General features: G+C 40.0%; 1 protein-coding gene across 14 annotated transcripts in view; it reads left to right on the top strand.

Moving 5' to 3' along the window:
* SH3KBP1 (SH3 domain containing kinase binding protein 1) overlaps window positions 1–12,864 on the top strand; it is a 222,895-nt gene that overhangs the window by 73,645 nt on the left and 136,386 nt on the right. For 13 of the 14 annotated variants that reach the window (XM_015302495.3, XM_015302501.3, XM_015302505.4 and 10 more), the window contains one exon: window positions 3,368–3,491. In XM_015302495.3, the coding sequence (XP_015157981.2) occupies window positions 3,368–3,491 (124 nt within the window). Of the gene's footprint in view, window positions 1–2,972; window positions 3,015–3,367; window positions 3,492–12,864 lie in introns of those variants that run through there. The other variant, XM_046940625.1, reaches the window with a different exon arrangement.

Raw genomic sequence — 12,864 nt, forward strand, 5'->3', positions numbered from 1 at the left:
GTTGTGAAAGCCTCATTATTCTTCAGCTTTTAACTATCAGTATGAATGTGTTTTGTTTTCAAGAAGTTTTGAGTGATTTTGGTTAAGCCTCTCACCTCCCTGCATGCAGAAGTCATACGGAAGTCACTTTGAAGTACTGTAGTCATTTTCTCAAAATTTTTCATGGCTTCCAAAAATATGGGGAATGAATGGCTGGATGGAACATTTCCTTCCTGCATCAGCATAGAACAGCATTTCATTGCCCTTATTGTCATGGAAGGGGTTGCAGCAATTTTCTCAAATATCTTCGGTTGAGTTTCCTGTAAAGGTCAGAACTGCAAAAAAAAAAATCTTGAAACTTTCATGTAGCGAAAATGGCAGTTGTTCTTGGACTTTCTTTCAGAAAGTAGTTGATAACAAATATTGACTGTAACTCTTGTGGCTGACATGATTCAAGAATTTACTGTAAAGGAAAGGAAACCTTTTGATAGACGAGCATGAACTTCATTATGCCAGGCACACAGATAGGACTTTTTCCTCAAAAGGTAATGAATGATGAAATTCTGAAACCAAACCTAAATCTTACAAAGAAGATGAAAAGTTACAGGTGGGCCAAAGACTTTTCTCCTTGCGAACTATTGTGTTCCCTTTTTGTTTCTCTCCCCAGCTTGACAAAGCATGAAGACTGCTCTGTCAGTAAGAGTTTTGGAAAATACTCAGGAAAAGAGAAAAGTTCTTAATGTCTAGATCGCCTAAGTTGAAAAGGTCATTTAATAGGGTACAGATATAAAGGTATTATGTTGTATTTTGTTACCTGGTGGAGTTTTATCACAGAATAGAAATTGTTGTTTAATAGTTAATACTTTGTAGCATACTAAAGCTCACAAGCTTATCGAGATTGTCTCAAAAATTTTCTGTGATTTATAATGGTTTGGGATACAATTAGAAAAGATCTTTCTTACCAGAAAGAACTGTATATCACGTTGGAGTCACTCTAAAACCCACATACACAGGAGATGGAGACTGAATTTGTGGAGATTGTTTGTGGCATCGGCGAATCTGATTTAGATTTAGTGGTTGAAATATGAGGTTGCTTACTTCAGGAGTTCCCGAGGAATAGCCCCTGGAAAATGATCTAATAACCTGTAATTATCTTTGCTTGGGCTAAAAAAAATGCAGCATTTTGACTCATGAAGTTTATACTGGGCACTGCCTCAAAATCAAGTATAAAAGGGTACCACAGAAGAGGTTTTGAGATGCTTTTGAAGCTGTTGGCACTGTGAGACTGTACCTGTCCATGGGTAGGCCGTGCAGGGCTCTCCATGGATATTTGTCTGGTGAACATAGTTCTGGAAAGGGCTTTCAAGGTCATTGACTTGTATCATTACAAGGTGTTCTTACTGTGTGGCTTGGAGGAGATTTCAGCATGCTGTGGATGTCCTGCAGTACCTGTTCAGTCCCCATTGGCCTACTTAAGAGCATATTGACCCATAGAGGATGGGAGCTGTAGCTGGTCAGAGAGCAAGTGTATTTGCTGTAATCAAAATACCACCAAGAAATAGTGCACAAGTCCTAGTCAGAATAGAGTAGAATAGTTAAGTTGGAAGGGAACTGCCTGACCATGTCAGGGCTAACCAAAAGTTAAAGCATGTTATTGAGGGCATTGTCCAAATGCCTCTTGAACGCTGATGGGCCTAAAGCATCAACCATCTTACTAGGAAGCCTATTCTAGCGTCTAACCAACCTCATGTTAAGAAAGTGTTTCCTAATGGCTGATATGCTGGAAACCTGAAGGAGATCCATAATGCTGTGTGGGATGATAGAGGTTGCTGCTGTACCGTGATGTAGAGGAGGGCAGCAAATGTGTGAGAGTTGAAAGACAGCTCTCAGGGTAGAAGTTTTCATTTTACTGAGGGGAGAGTCTGTCCAAAGCCACCACCTGTCTCCAGTGCCTCTTCACTGTAGAGGATCTCATCAAATTTGCAAATTACACCAAATGGAGAGGGTCATTTGTTGTGCTTGAAGTCAGAACTGCTGTCCAGAGGGACACATACAGGACCCTTAAGAACCGCAGAAATGGCAAATGCTAGCTCCTGCCCCTGGAAAATAGGAATCTCTGGTGGAGATACAGACTGAGGCCTTATGGGTTTGAGAGTAGCTCAGCTGAAAAGGGCCTGTGGATGCTGCTGAACAGGAGCCAGTCTTGTGCCTTGGCATCAAACATTGCAAGCAGTTTCCTGGGCTGCATAACATACCCACAGCCTGCAGATTGAGAGAACTGATATTTTCCTTTACCTGGCACATGTTACTCTACATCCAGAGTACCACTTTTGATTCCATCAATACCAGAAAAATAGCAGTAGAGTGGAGCAAGTTCTGCTGGGCATTATCCAGAGAGCAGACAGAAATAGAAAAGTGAGGTTCAAGCTGGGTATGGGGAGCACGTTCTTCACAGTCAGTCAAGCAGTAGAGCAGGTTGCTCGTGCAATTGTGCAGTTTCTGTCTTTGGAGATTTTTTAAGACCTAACTGACCAAAGCTGCGAGCAGCCTGATCTGACCTAAGGTGGCTGTCCTCCCTGCATGGAGCTGGAGGATGGAGCGGAGACCACAAGGGGTTCTCTCCTCCTGACCTAGGGCAAAGCTTGGAGCTAAAACCTAAATCTTTTCCTGATTTTTTTTTTTTTTTTTTTGGTAGATGGTGATAGACAAATGGCTTAACCTCTTTGATGTGAGAGTTCCCTGTCTATGGGTTTACTTTCATGAAACTTTGCTCCATGACATGTTTTCTGTGCGCTGCCAAAGATGATGATCACCTTAAAAGGCTCTCAGTTGCAAAATGTGCTAGGGTTAGCAACAGCTCTGACAGCAGCTCTATATGCTTCTGCCAATTATGGAAACATTTGTCATATTTTCCTATTTAATGTTTTTCATCCTGCCGTGGTTGTTGTTTCTGTGGGCTTCTTGACATAAAGGAAGCAGACTTAGCTCTCTTTGCAGAGGGAACACTGAACCACGTTCTGCCCTGCGTGTCAAATGTACAGCTAATGGATGGATAAACAATTTTTTTTTTCACTAGTCAGCTTTGGTAATCTTTAGTAATAGAACTGCAAAGCTGTCCTACAGTTTTCATGCCTAAATAAGGGATTAGCCCCTTTTAAGAAGAAAAAAAAATAGCATCGATTGGAAGAGTTTCTGAAAATGACTTTCATTTTGTGGCATTTCAACTTGCATAGATTCTTTGGGGAAGCATTAGAATAGATGGGTGTACGCATAGAAGTTATAAGAAATGATGGGAGCTTAAGATTTAGAATATTCTGTAACGCATCTTTTTTTTTTTTTTTTTACTTTCTTCTTTTTCTTCTCTCTCCACCTGCCTTTCCTTATGCAGGAAATAAAGAAGGACATGAAGAAGGAAAATATTGCCAACAAACCACCAGAGAAGCCTATAAATGAAATTTGCAATGGAAGCTCTTTGCTGTTGTCTGAGACAATTATTAGAACCAACAGAAAAGGTAAAGTATATGGAACCTTAAATTCAGAATTGCATTCAGACCTTTAAAAGAATGAAATGTAACCTTTCCTTGTTTATAGAACTAAAGCTAAAGGTTATTCAAGTGTAAAGGCATAGCAAGAGTATTAAAATTTTTTCATTCTCCTCTAGAATGGCATACAGATGCATGTATTATGACCAATATTTCCACATTAATTTTCACAGACATCCCGTTCTTCTTAACAGAAATCCCTCCTAGATACATTTAATTAAGGAAAGCCATACGAACAGATTACTAAAGCTTATTAAAGTAATGAACTGACAGCTTGCATATATGAAGCTTTTTGCATAGTCAGTCCACATTCAGGTATTCGTGTTTTATCTGGGACAGATAAAGAAAAAAAAAAGAAAACATGGAAAACAGAAAAGCTTAACACATTAGTGTCCTGGGAATTGTCCACCACTGACTTGTATTTCAGATTGCACTGTGTGCTCTCTATATCTGGCTTGGATCCCATGGCAGATTCCTATGTACGGTTTTGAATTGTTTAAAGGAAAGCCTCCAGATCTTCTGTCTCTTTCTCTAGCTCCCACTCCTGCTCTCAGGAATATCAACAAAACAAAAAGTTGGCGATATAACAGATAATGAGATGGATTTTTCTTTAGGTTATATTCATGTGTCAGTTTATTTGTGGGAGAACGACTGTCTACATGCAAGAGATGGCCTGTATTTTTCCCAGGACAGTTGCTTGCTTACTGTCTTATACAGACTAATCTGCTGTCGTTAATCATTACCATAATGCAGTTTTCATTTTGGCGTGCCTTCTGTACTGTTAGGGCTATGCAGATGGAAATTTTCTCTTACATATTAGTGAAGATTATACTGTATGAGCTTGCAGGTTGACTTGAGGTCTTAGACCTTAAGGTTTGCAAGTGTAAGTGAGGAAGGTTCAATGATTTCTGCAAAATATATGGCTTCCTTTAAAATGTGAGGGGGATTAATCTTTACCACTTTTGCTAGGAGTAATGTCCCCTTAAAAAAACATTAGAAATAAATCTCAGAAAGCCTTGCCTTTTGTGTTTGCAATGTTATCCTGAATCTGGAGACACATCCAAAATTCCTGCTTTGGGTCATAGTTTTCTCAAACAACAGAAGAATTAAATTACCAAGAATGATTCTTTTTCATGGCTGCTATACAGAACCTTATGAGTAGTTGTGAAATTATCTAGGGATTAAGCCTGTTCCATATTGCTTCAGCTGCTATTTGGAGATGGCTAATAGCTGTGGCAGATGCACAGATTTGGTTCAGTCACAAGGGGATAATACTCCAAATCTGAAAAGAAGAACAGAGGCTTTCTTCTCCTCTTTCTCCCCTCTAATTCAGAAACATTGAAAGATGCAGAAGATAAAGGAGGTTCTCTTTTTCTCTTTTTGGCTGGAGAAGACAAATGTCATATTTATTTATAGACAACCAAGGAAAGACACATTGAGATCTGGAGCTTGAGGAAGCGGTTAGATGTAGAAATTAGCAGATCTCATATTAGGATATTACTGCATTGAATTTCATTAGTGGAGACTGCACTTTTCATGGCTTCCTCTATGCAGTGTCGAGGTTGGTAAATGTTTTGGCTGCTTCTCTCTGGCTATTTCCATTGCTGCCAAGCAGACAGTTACACTGTGCCGTCATCTACTCTAGCATCATAGCTAAGGATGCAACAAACATAACAAGACCAAAAGAACTTAACCTTTTTTCTGGGGTCAGTTTGAGCATGGTGCTACAGCCAGCTTGTTCAAGTGAGTACAGATACATAAGTAGCTATTGTTGTGTGCAGTTATCAAGAGTTTTCTAAGAGCTATATGGCAGATCTCCATGTTGAGAGAGTTGTAATACACTGCTGAAGAGGGAGCCCTAAAGGCTGCAGGGATTCTCTTCTTCAAGTGTCCGTGTGCTGTGCTTTTTATTAAGCCCTTTCTCAGTCTGTGTATTGATCACAGAATCTGACCTGACCTGACCTGAAAAAGAGGTGTTTTTTTTGTTGTTGTTGTTATTAGGAAGTGAGAAGGGACAAATGTATCTGCTGCAGTCCTTTGCCTCAAAATAGTGGCAGGAGATGCAGTCACTTGATCATCACAGAGCTCAGGAAATGGAGGAAAAGATAGAGGAAGCTGTTTTATTTCTTTTGAAAGACTGGAAGGGTTAAGGAGCTCTGTGTGGTTGTTAGTCCATGCAGGTGCGCAGGAGAAGCACTGGAGCACGTGATATCAAGAGATAATTGGGCTCTGGAGAAGGGATGGTCACTACACGAGTGTAGAGCATCTGTGCAGATCCTGTCAGAGTCTTCCCACGAACTTGTGCTGTCCCAGAAATAGGAAATCCAGCAGGTCTGCTCTCAGGGAATTTGTGGAGTCACCTCCAAGGGCAGAGATGTTCAAGAAACATGGAGATGTGGCACTGAGTGACATGGTTTAGTAGACATGGTGGGGATGGTTTGAGGGTTGGACTAGATGATCTTAGTGGTCTCTTCCAACCTTATTGATTCTATGATCTAAATATCTGTAGCTACTGTTCAGCAGTGAAAATAGCAGTCAGTCTGATTTACTTGCTTGGGCAATGTAATTTTGTTGTTTGGAACTTCGGAGCAGATCTGGTGGTGGATCTGAATGAAGTATCACATGAGCGTCAGACAGCAGTGTTTGCTACCAAGATGATGATAAGTGCTTTTGTATGGCTGTGGTGTTACATTGCATAGTTTTGCTGTTTAAGTTGTTTGGCCTTAAATAAGTGGCAGCACTTTAGCAGGCATTTAGAGCAGAAGAATCTTGGCCTCTTGGGCTGTTGGCTTGGGGAGAGTTTTTCCTTGAGAAATACTGACAAGTGTCCAGCAGTGGTATTCAAGGAAAACAGCTAAATTATTTGTAAGGAACGTCTGAGTAGCTAAGAGGAAAAGAATGGATTTCTGAATAAAAAATGACATTATGGATCCAGCTTTGTGTATTGTTTCTTGATGTTAGTTATTGCTAAGCACTGCGTCAGGGATTCTTACGATAAAATCAGTGTAAAGTTGAAGCGCTTCTTTTAAAGGCTTGTGTCATCAGATAAGTCGTGGACATTGCTTTTGTGGGTTACTGATGTATTCTAGGAAAAAAAATCAAGTTGGCTTAATGCCATGAGTAGCAGCCAACTGTGTTAGTACTTCTGTTACATACTGAGGGTGGGAACTGGTTGTGGTATTGTTCATGATAGGTGACAAGCTATCAGTTTCTCAGCTTTTTGATAAAGATGGGGGTAAGATGAAAGGATTTGATTTTGTCTGCTTTTCACTAAGAAAAGTAAAAACAGAACGTTTCTCGTTGTTTAATGTTTCTCACTGACTGCGTATACTATTGACCTAACAGAATTGTACAGTATAAATGACTGCTGTGGTCATCAATACAGCTAATGTGTATTGATGTGGGTTTTTTTCAGATAGGCAGTTTTATTTTCTGATTAATTGCAGCGGCATATCTAAAATGAGTCGTAACTTCCAGATATCTCAGGTATCTCTTCTTCAGGCAAACTGTTCACAAAACCTGAGTAATACATACCTGGGTTATGTTGCAGTCTGATATGATCATGCATGGTGGTGATAATCATTAACGTCTGGAAAACAGAACATCTTAATATAGCATTCCACTGTGTTTGTACTCTATCTCTGAAAAGCTCAAAAGAGAACTATTTGAGATGTGCTTTTGCTTCCCCTGACAACTCTAGGCTAGTTTTAATGGGTACTTCAGGTGCTGCTCTATCAATCCCCATCTAAGGAAAAAGGCCATGGCACTGAATGACTTGTCTGAAACTGCCTGAACGTCAGCTGTGCTTTTCGTACGTATGTTATGCCGGATCACCCTTTTGCTTCTTCCTGAAGTTCATATAATTGGTGCGGGTCTTTTATTGTATCTTTTCACTGCTTCATAATTTTTTCATACAGGACTATTGTTCTTAATCTTCTGTAAAATTGAATTAAAAGAAAAACAAAAAAGCTTATATCCTTGGATTTAATTAGAATTGACATTTTGTACCCCGCTAACAACAGATTAGGAAAGCTTTTTATTTTCCCTGAGAGCATTTTTAGATTGGTGAAGAAAAGCATAAGTAAAATTATTGTTACTGTTATTCAGTATCATAAGAATATTAGTCAGATCTTGGAACAGGAAAACACTGGAAGATATCTCTTCTCTTTAATTCTTTTTCCATCATGATGAAATTCTATCTTTCCAAGTTAGCTTTCGAAATCCAAAAACAGATCCTAACTTCTGCCATGATTTCAGATCTGCATGAATTTCGTAAGATCTTCATCCATCTATAAAGGCATGTAATGGAAGCTTGCATGTAGTGAGCTTAACTGTTAAACAACTATAGCTTGTTTTATGGTAGTTTTGTTCCAATTTTTAAGTATTGTCTGTGTGTACTGCGTTATTTTGTGCATCTGGGCATAATATACTTGGCCTATAGGTAGGTCATGTTGCAGAACTGGCATTGATAGGCTGTATTTTGAATGCAAATTAACAATTGTTAAACAAGAAAAATATTTAAGGGAAAGATACATTGCCTTGCCAGTTGTATTTGTTCTATACGAACTGTAAATGCAGTCAGCTCTGAGATTATTCAAGCCAGAAAATCTGGAGCAGCTCATCATGCGTTACATGTTCTTCATCAGAGCCAAACACTGAAAGCAACAAAATGCTTTTTCTATTTCTCTTGAGAATTAGTTAATTTTACTTTCCACTCTACATTTAAATAATAAAGAGAATCTCCATCCTATCCTGAAAAGGGGAATTTGTTGAAAGTAACTTTGACAGTATCATAAGGTTATGTTATGAGCAAACAACAACTGCCTTTTGTATGGAAAGCTGCGATTTAAAGTCGTTTTTTGTAAATTTGAGAAATGGGAAAAGCATTTCACAAGAAAAATGCTTCATTTTATGATAGGGATAACGCATTTACCAGGAAGACAAACTGACAGTCTCAGCAGAGTTTTATATCTTTTAAGTGACGCATGCAAGCTATTAATCTGGTTATCTTTTTCAACAAAAAGGCAAACCTCAGAATTTCTGTCATAAAATCTTTTATTAATAAACGTAGAGCAAACAACTGCCTTTGTCACGTGCCAGTCATGTTTGAGGAGGTGTCTGATCGTCAGTGTGCTCAGCTTTGGTTTTCCAAACACAGACACAGCGAGCTAGAAGGCATTACTCTGTCTTTTGATTGGATTATCTTTCTGCTGTTTATGTGTTTCAGACACTCAGACTGTGGTGTTCCCTTGCAAATACTTCCAACTTCAGAGAAATTGTAACAAGCATGAGAAAAAAATTCCTTTCAGTTTTTAAGATTAGCTAATTGGTGCATAATCACTTTGTACAACTATGCACAAGAACATACATCTCAACCACTTAAGGTTAAAATACGCACACAACACATGACATAAACCCAAAATGAGACATAAAAAAATTAATCACACTGAGATTAAAATCGAGGAAACTCAATTTCAGCAAAATAATTTTTCTTTGTGTTTCAATACCGTATTTGTATACCACATTTCCTTTAAAAGTGTTGTTCCTTGAAAACAAGTATGTGGATAATCTCAAGCCTCGGGTAAGCAGCTCTACATAGAAGGACACCACTTTCACTTTAGAGAGGCAGGAAAAGACAACAGATTTTGTTGAGGATATGGATGGCAGACAGAAAGAAACTTTGTTCTTAGGTGTGCCTATGTGAGATCTTTATCGGATTGATGCATTTATTGTGGAGGAAGGTGAAGAAGGCTCCATTGCATCCCAGAGGAAAAATCTCTACTTGTTCCCTTTCAACTATTGAAAAATGGTATTACTATAAGGAGATAATGAGACTCAGGAGGTGTTCTGTTAACATTATTTAATACGTGCAACCTGTGGATGGTACATGGGAAAACGATTAAGCTCTCTAGCATTTTAGTTTGAGGATGCTTTTGATGTAAATAACCCTCAGTAGTGAAACTGAGGGGTCACAATGTGTGTGGAATACAGCTAGTTTTGGAGCTGATGGATCAGATGTGTTCAGCTGAAGGATAGTTGTCCAATGCGGGAGTATCATTCCTTGCATCATGGGGCTATGCCTTTGGATTCAGTATCCTTTTATATAAATACACCTATGTAGCATGCAAAATCATAAAATCGTGCAATTTAAAATGATTGTATTGTTTGCCTTCAAATTATTTTGGGGTTTCTTTTTGTAGTTCTGTCTATGCTGTGAAATCTGCCTAAAATAGGCTTATCTTGCTGTGCAGGCATAGGCATTACCTCTGTTATAAATTTGAGATGAGTCTGTTGACTTTTTTGTTTTGTTTTGTCTGGAAAAAAGATATCAACAGTGTCTACTTAGCAACAGCGGAACAGGTACTTGCTTGTTCTTTTCAAGCAGATCTTGTTTCCAACTCCTATTTAAATAATGACTTAATATATTCAAAATATAAACTTTTTCTTCTGTGTTCTGGTCATCTGCCACCCTGGTTTTCAGTTAGTCTCATTACCTATCCAAACTTCAATCACTTATTCCAGTGATTCCATTTACTATCTTCTCATTTAATAGGCAATATCCTGTCTTATTTTCCCCCTAGTACCTACCCTTTCTTTTCAGCTGCTTCTTCCTGGTTCTCTGCACAATGCACAAATGCTGTCCCTGATGCCACTGGCATGGGACCATAGCTTGTATCCTGAGGCTTTGTGCAGCAGCAGCCTGTGGAAGTCAGTTTAAAAATGGTTTGAACTGGAATTCCAAGCTAACACTGTTCTCTGGATACTTTGACTTAGATGACAGTCTTTTTGCATATCATGTGTTCAGCTCTGGGAATCTCATTTATGGACCATGCTGTAAAAACACTAAAATACGATCACTACATCAAGGAGCTTACTATATATACATGTGTGTTTATATATATATCTATGAAACCAAGTAACAGATGACTTAAAAAAACTGAAAAAACAAGGAAAAATACTGTTCTGGATGACTGCTAGCAGTCTTAATTTTTTTAGATTTCTTATAGATACAGTACACTTGTTTTAATGAAAGATTTAAATCTGAATCTACATCTGGAGAATCGCATCCATCCCCACCACATCCTTATCTCCAAATTGGAGGGATGTGGATTTGATGGGTGGACCACTCGTTGGATAAGAAATTGGTTGAAAGGCCGCAGACAGAGGGTGGTGATCAATGGTTCCATGTCCAGGTGGAGGCCGATAACGAGCGGAGTCCCCCAGGGGTCTGTCTTGGGACCGGTGCTCTTTAACTTCTTTATCAATGACATCAACGATGGAATCGAGTGCACCCTCAGCAAATTTGCTGACGACACCAAGCTGAGTGGTGCAGTTGACACAGTAGAAGGAAGGGATGCCATTCAGAGGGACCCCGACAGACTTGGAAGGTGGGCCCGGGTGAATCTAATGAGGTTCAGCACAGCAAAGTGCAGGGTTTTGCACTTGGGTCAGAGGAACCCCAGGCATCTATACAGACTGGAAGGAGCAGTCCTTGAGAGCAGCTTTGCAGAGAAGGACCTGGGGGTCCTGATGGATGACAAACTTAACATGAGCCAGCAGTGTGCTCTTGCAGCTCGAAAAGCAAATGGTATCCTGGGCTCCATCATGAGAGGGGTGGCCAGCAGGGACAGAGAGGTGATTGTCCCTCTCTACTCTGCCCTTGTGAGGCCCCATCTGGAGTACTGCATCCAGGTATGGAGCCTGCAGTACAAGAAAGACAGAGAGCTGTTGGAGAGGGTCCAGAGAAGGGCCACAAAGATGATCAAGGGGCTGGAGCACCTCCCCTACAAAGACAGGCTGATGGAGCTGGGCTTATTCAGCCTGGAGAAGAGAAGGCTGCGGGGTGACCTCATTGCAGCCTTTCAGTACCTGAAGGGAGCCTATAAACAGGAAGAGAGTAAACTCTTTGAAAGGGTAGATAACAGCAGGACGAGGGGGAACGGTTTTAAGTTGAAAGACGGAAGATTTAGGTTGTGTTTCAGGAGGAAGTTCTTTACCAGGAGAGTGGTGAGGTGCTGGAAAGGGCTGCCCAGAGAGGTTGTGGATGCCCCGTCCCTGGAAGTGCTCAAGGCCAGATTGGATGAGGCCCTGGGCAACCTGGTCTAGTAAATGGGGAGGTTGGTGGCCCTGCCCAGCAGGGGGGTTGGAGATTCATGATCCTTGGGGTCCCTTCCAACCCAGGCGATTCTGTGATTCTGTGAGAGTGTTATGAAAAAAATCATTATGATATTGGAAATTTTACAGACAGTGGTGTGTGCTGACATTGAGGACAAAGAGGAAGCAGATGACCCTTTCATACAGAGTCTGAAGAGACTTAAAGGATGGAGTTGTAGGATCACTGATCAGGATTAATGGACAGCTTACAGGTGAAGCAGAGAGGTGATTATGGAGGTAGATGAGGACATTTGTTAAGTATATTGTTTTTAAAAATATATATATTTTTATCAATGGGAAAGCAAAGTTAAGTGAATTCTTAAGGAAGAGATCAAGAGAGAACAGATGAAGTTATGACAAAGAGAAGAAATGGTAGAGATTCCTCTAGTAATCTACGCAGGAACAATGTAGATATCTGTCTGAGCTTCTCATGTTAAACTCCCTATATACGGCCAATAGAGAAAAACAAGCTGTGCTCTCATCTAATATTGGATCAAAGTCGTCATATCCTGAAAGTGATTGTCCTTTGACTATGAGGAGAATACAGTAGAGAGTGCCCATATGGAAGTGCTGTAAGCTGAATAACCCACCCCTATGTCTGTGTCCGTGACAAGGTGAGCATGAGAAAAGTCTCAAAGTAGTTCTGCAGCTTCCTCTTAAAAGGCATTGAATGGAGAGAGAATGAGAGAGAGAAATATGGAAAGTGAACTCTGGGGACAAGCTGGGATTGCTGGAGAGCAATTCAGGTAGCTTGAGGATAAAGATAAAGCTGAAAGTGTGATAGACCTGAAGGAGGGTAAGTAAATCTGTACTACAGTTCAGTCTAATAGCAGAATTTTTCTGCAGTGTCCTCTAAAAAAAACATGAGTGGAAGTTGAGAAGACAGTGAGGTGGCTGAGTGGATCTTATGATGATGAAAAACAGACTTCTGTGTACAAGAGCAAAATCAGTCGGGAAGATTCCAGTTCAGTGTGTGTGTGGAAGAATGCTGGAGTATGAGTAAAATACGTTTTAGTTTGCATACTCCTGTGTTTGATGCCGATCGATACCAGCTTCACTAAGTTTTCAAACAGTCAGCAGGGAGTTACGTGTCCTGGCAAAACGTCTCCTCTTGCAGTATCTTCTGAACTTAGCAGGTTTCTGTAGCTGTTGATCAAACTATGTGTAACTGAAGATCTGAATAGCCAGT

This window comes from Gallus gallus, chromosome 1 (genome assembly GCF_016699485.2).
Source record: "Gallus gallus isolate bGalGal1 chromosome 1, bGalGal1.mat.broiler.GRCg7b, whole genome shotgun sequence".
Classification (NCBI taxonomy): Eukaryota; Metazoa; Chordata; class Aves; order Galliformes; family Phasianidae; genus Gallus; species Gallus gallus.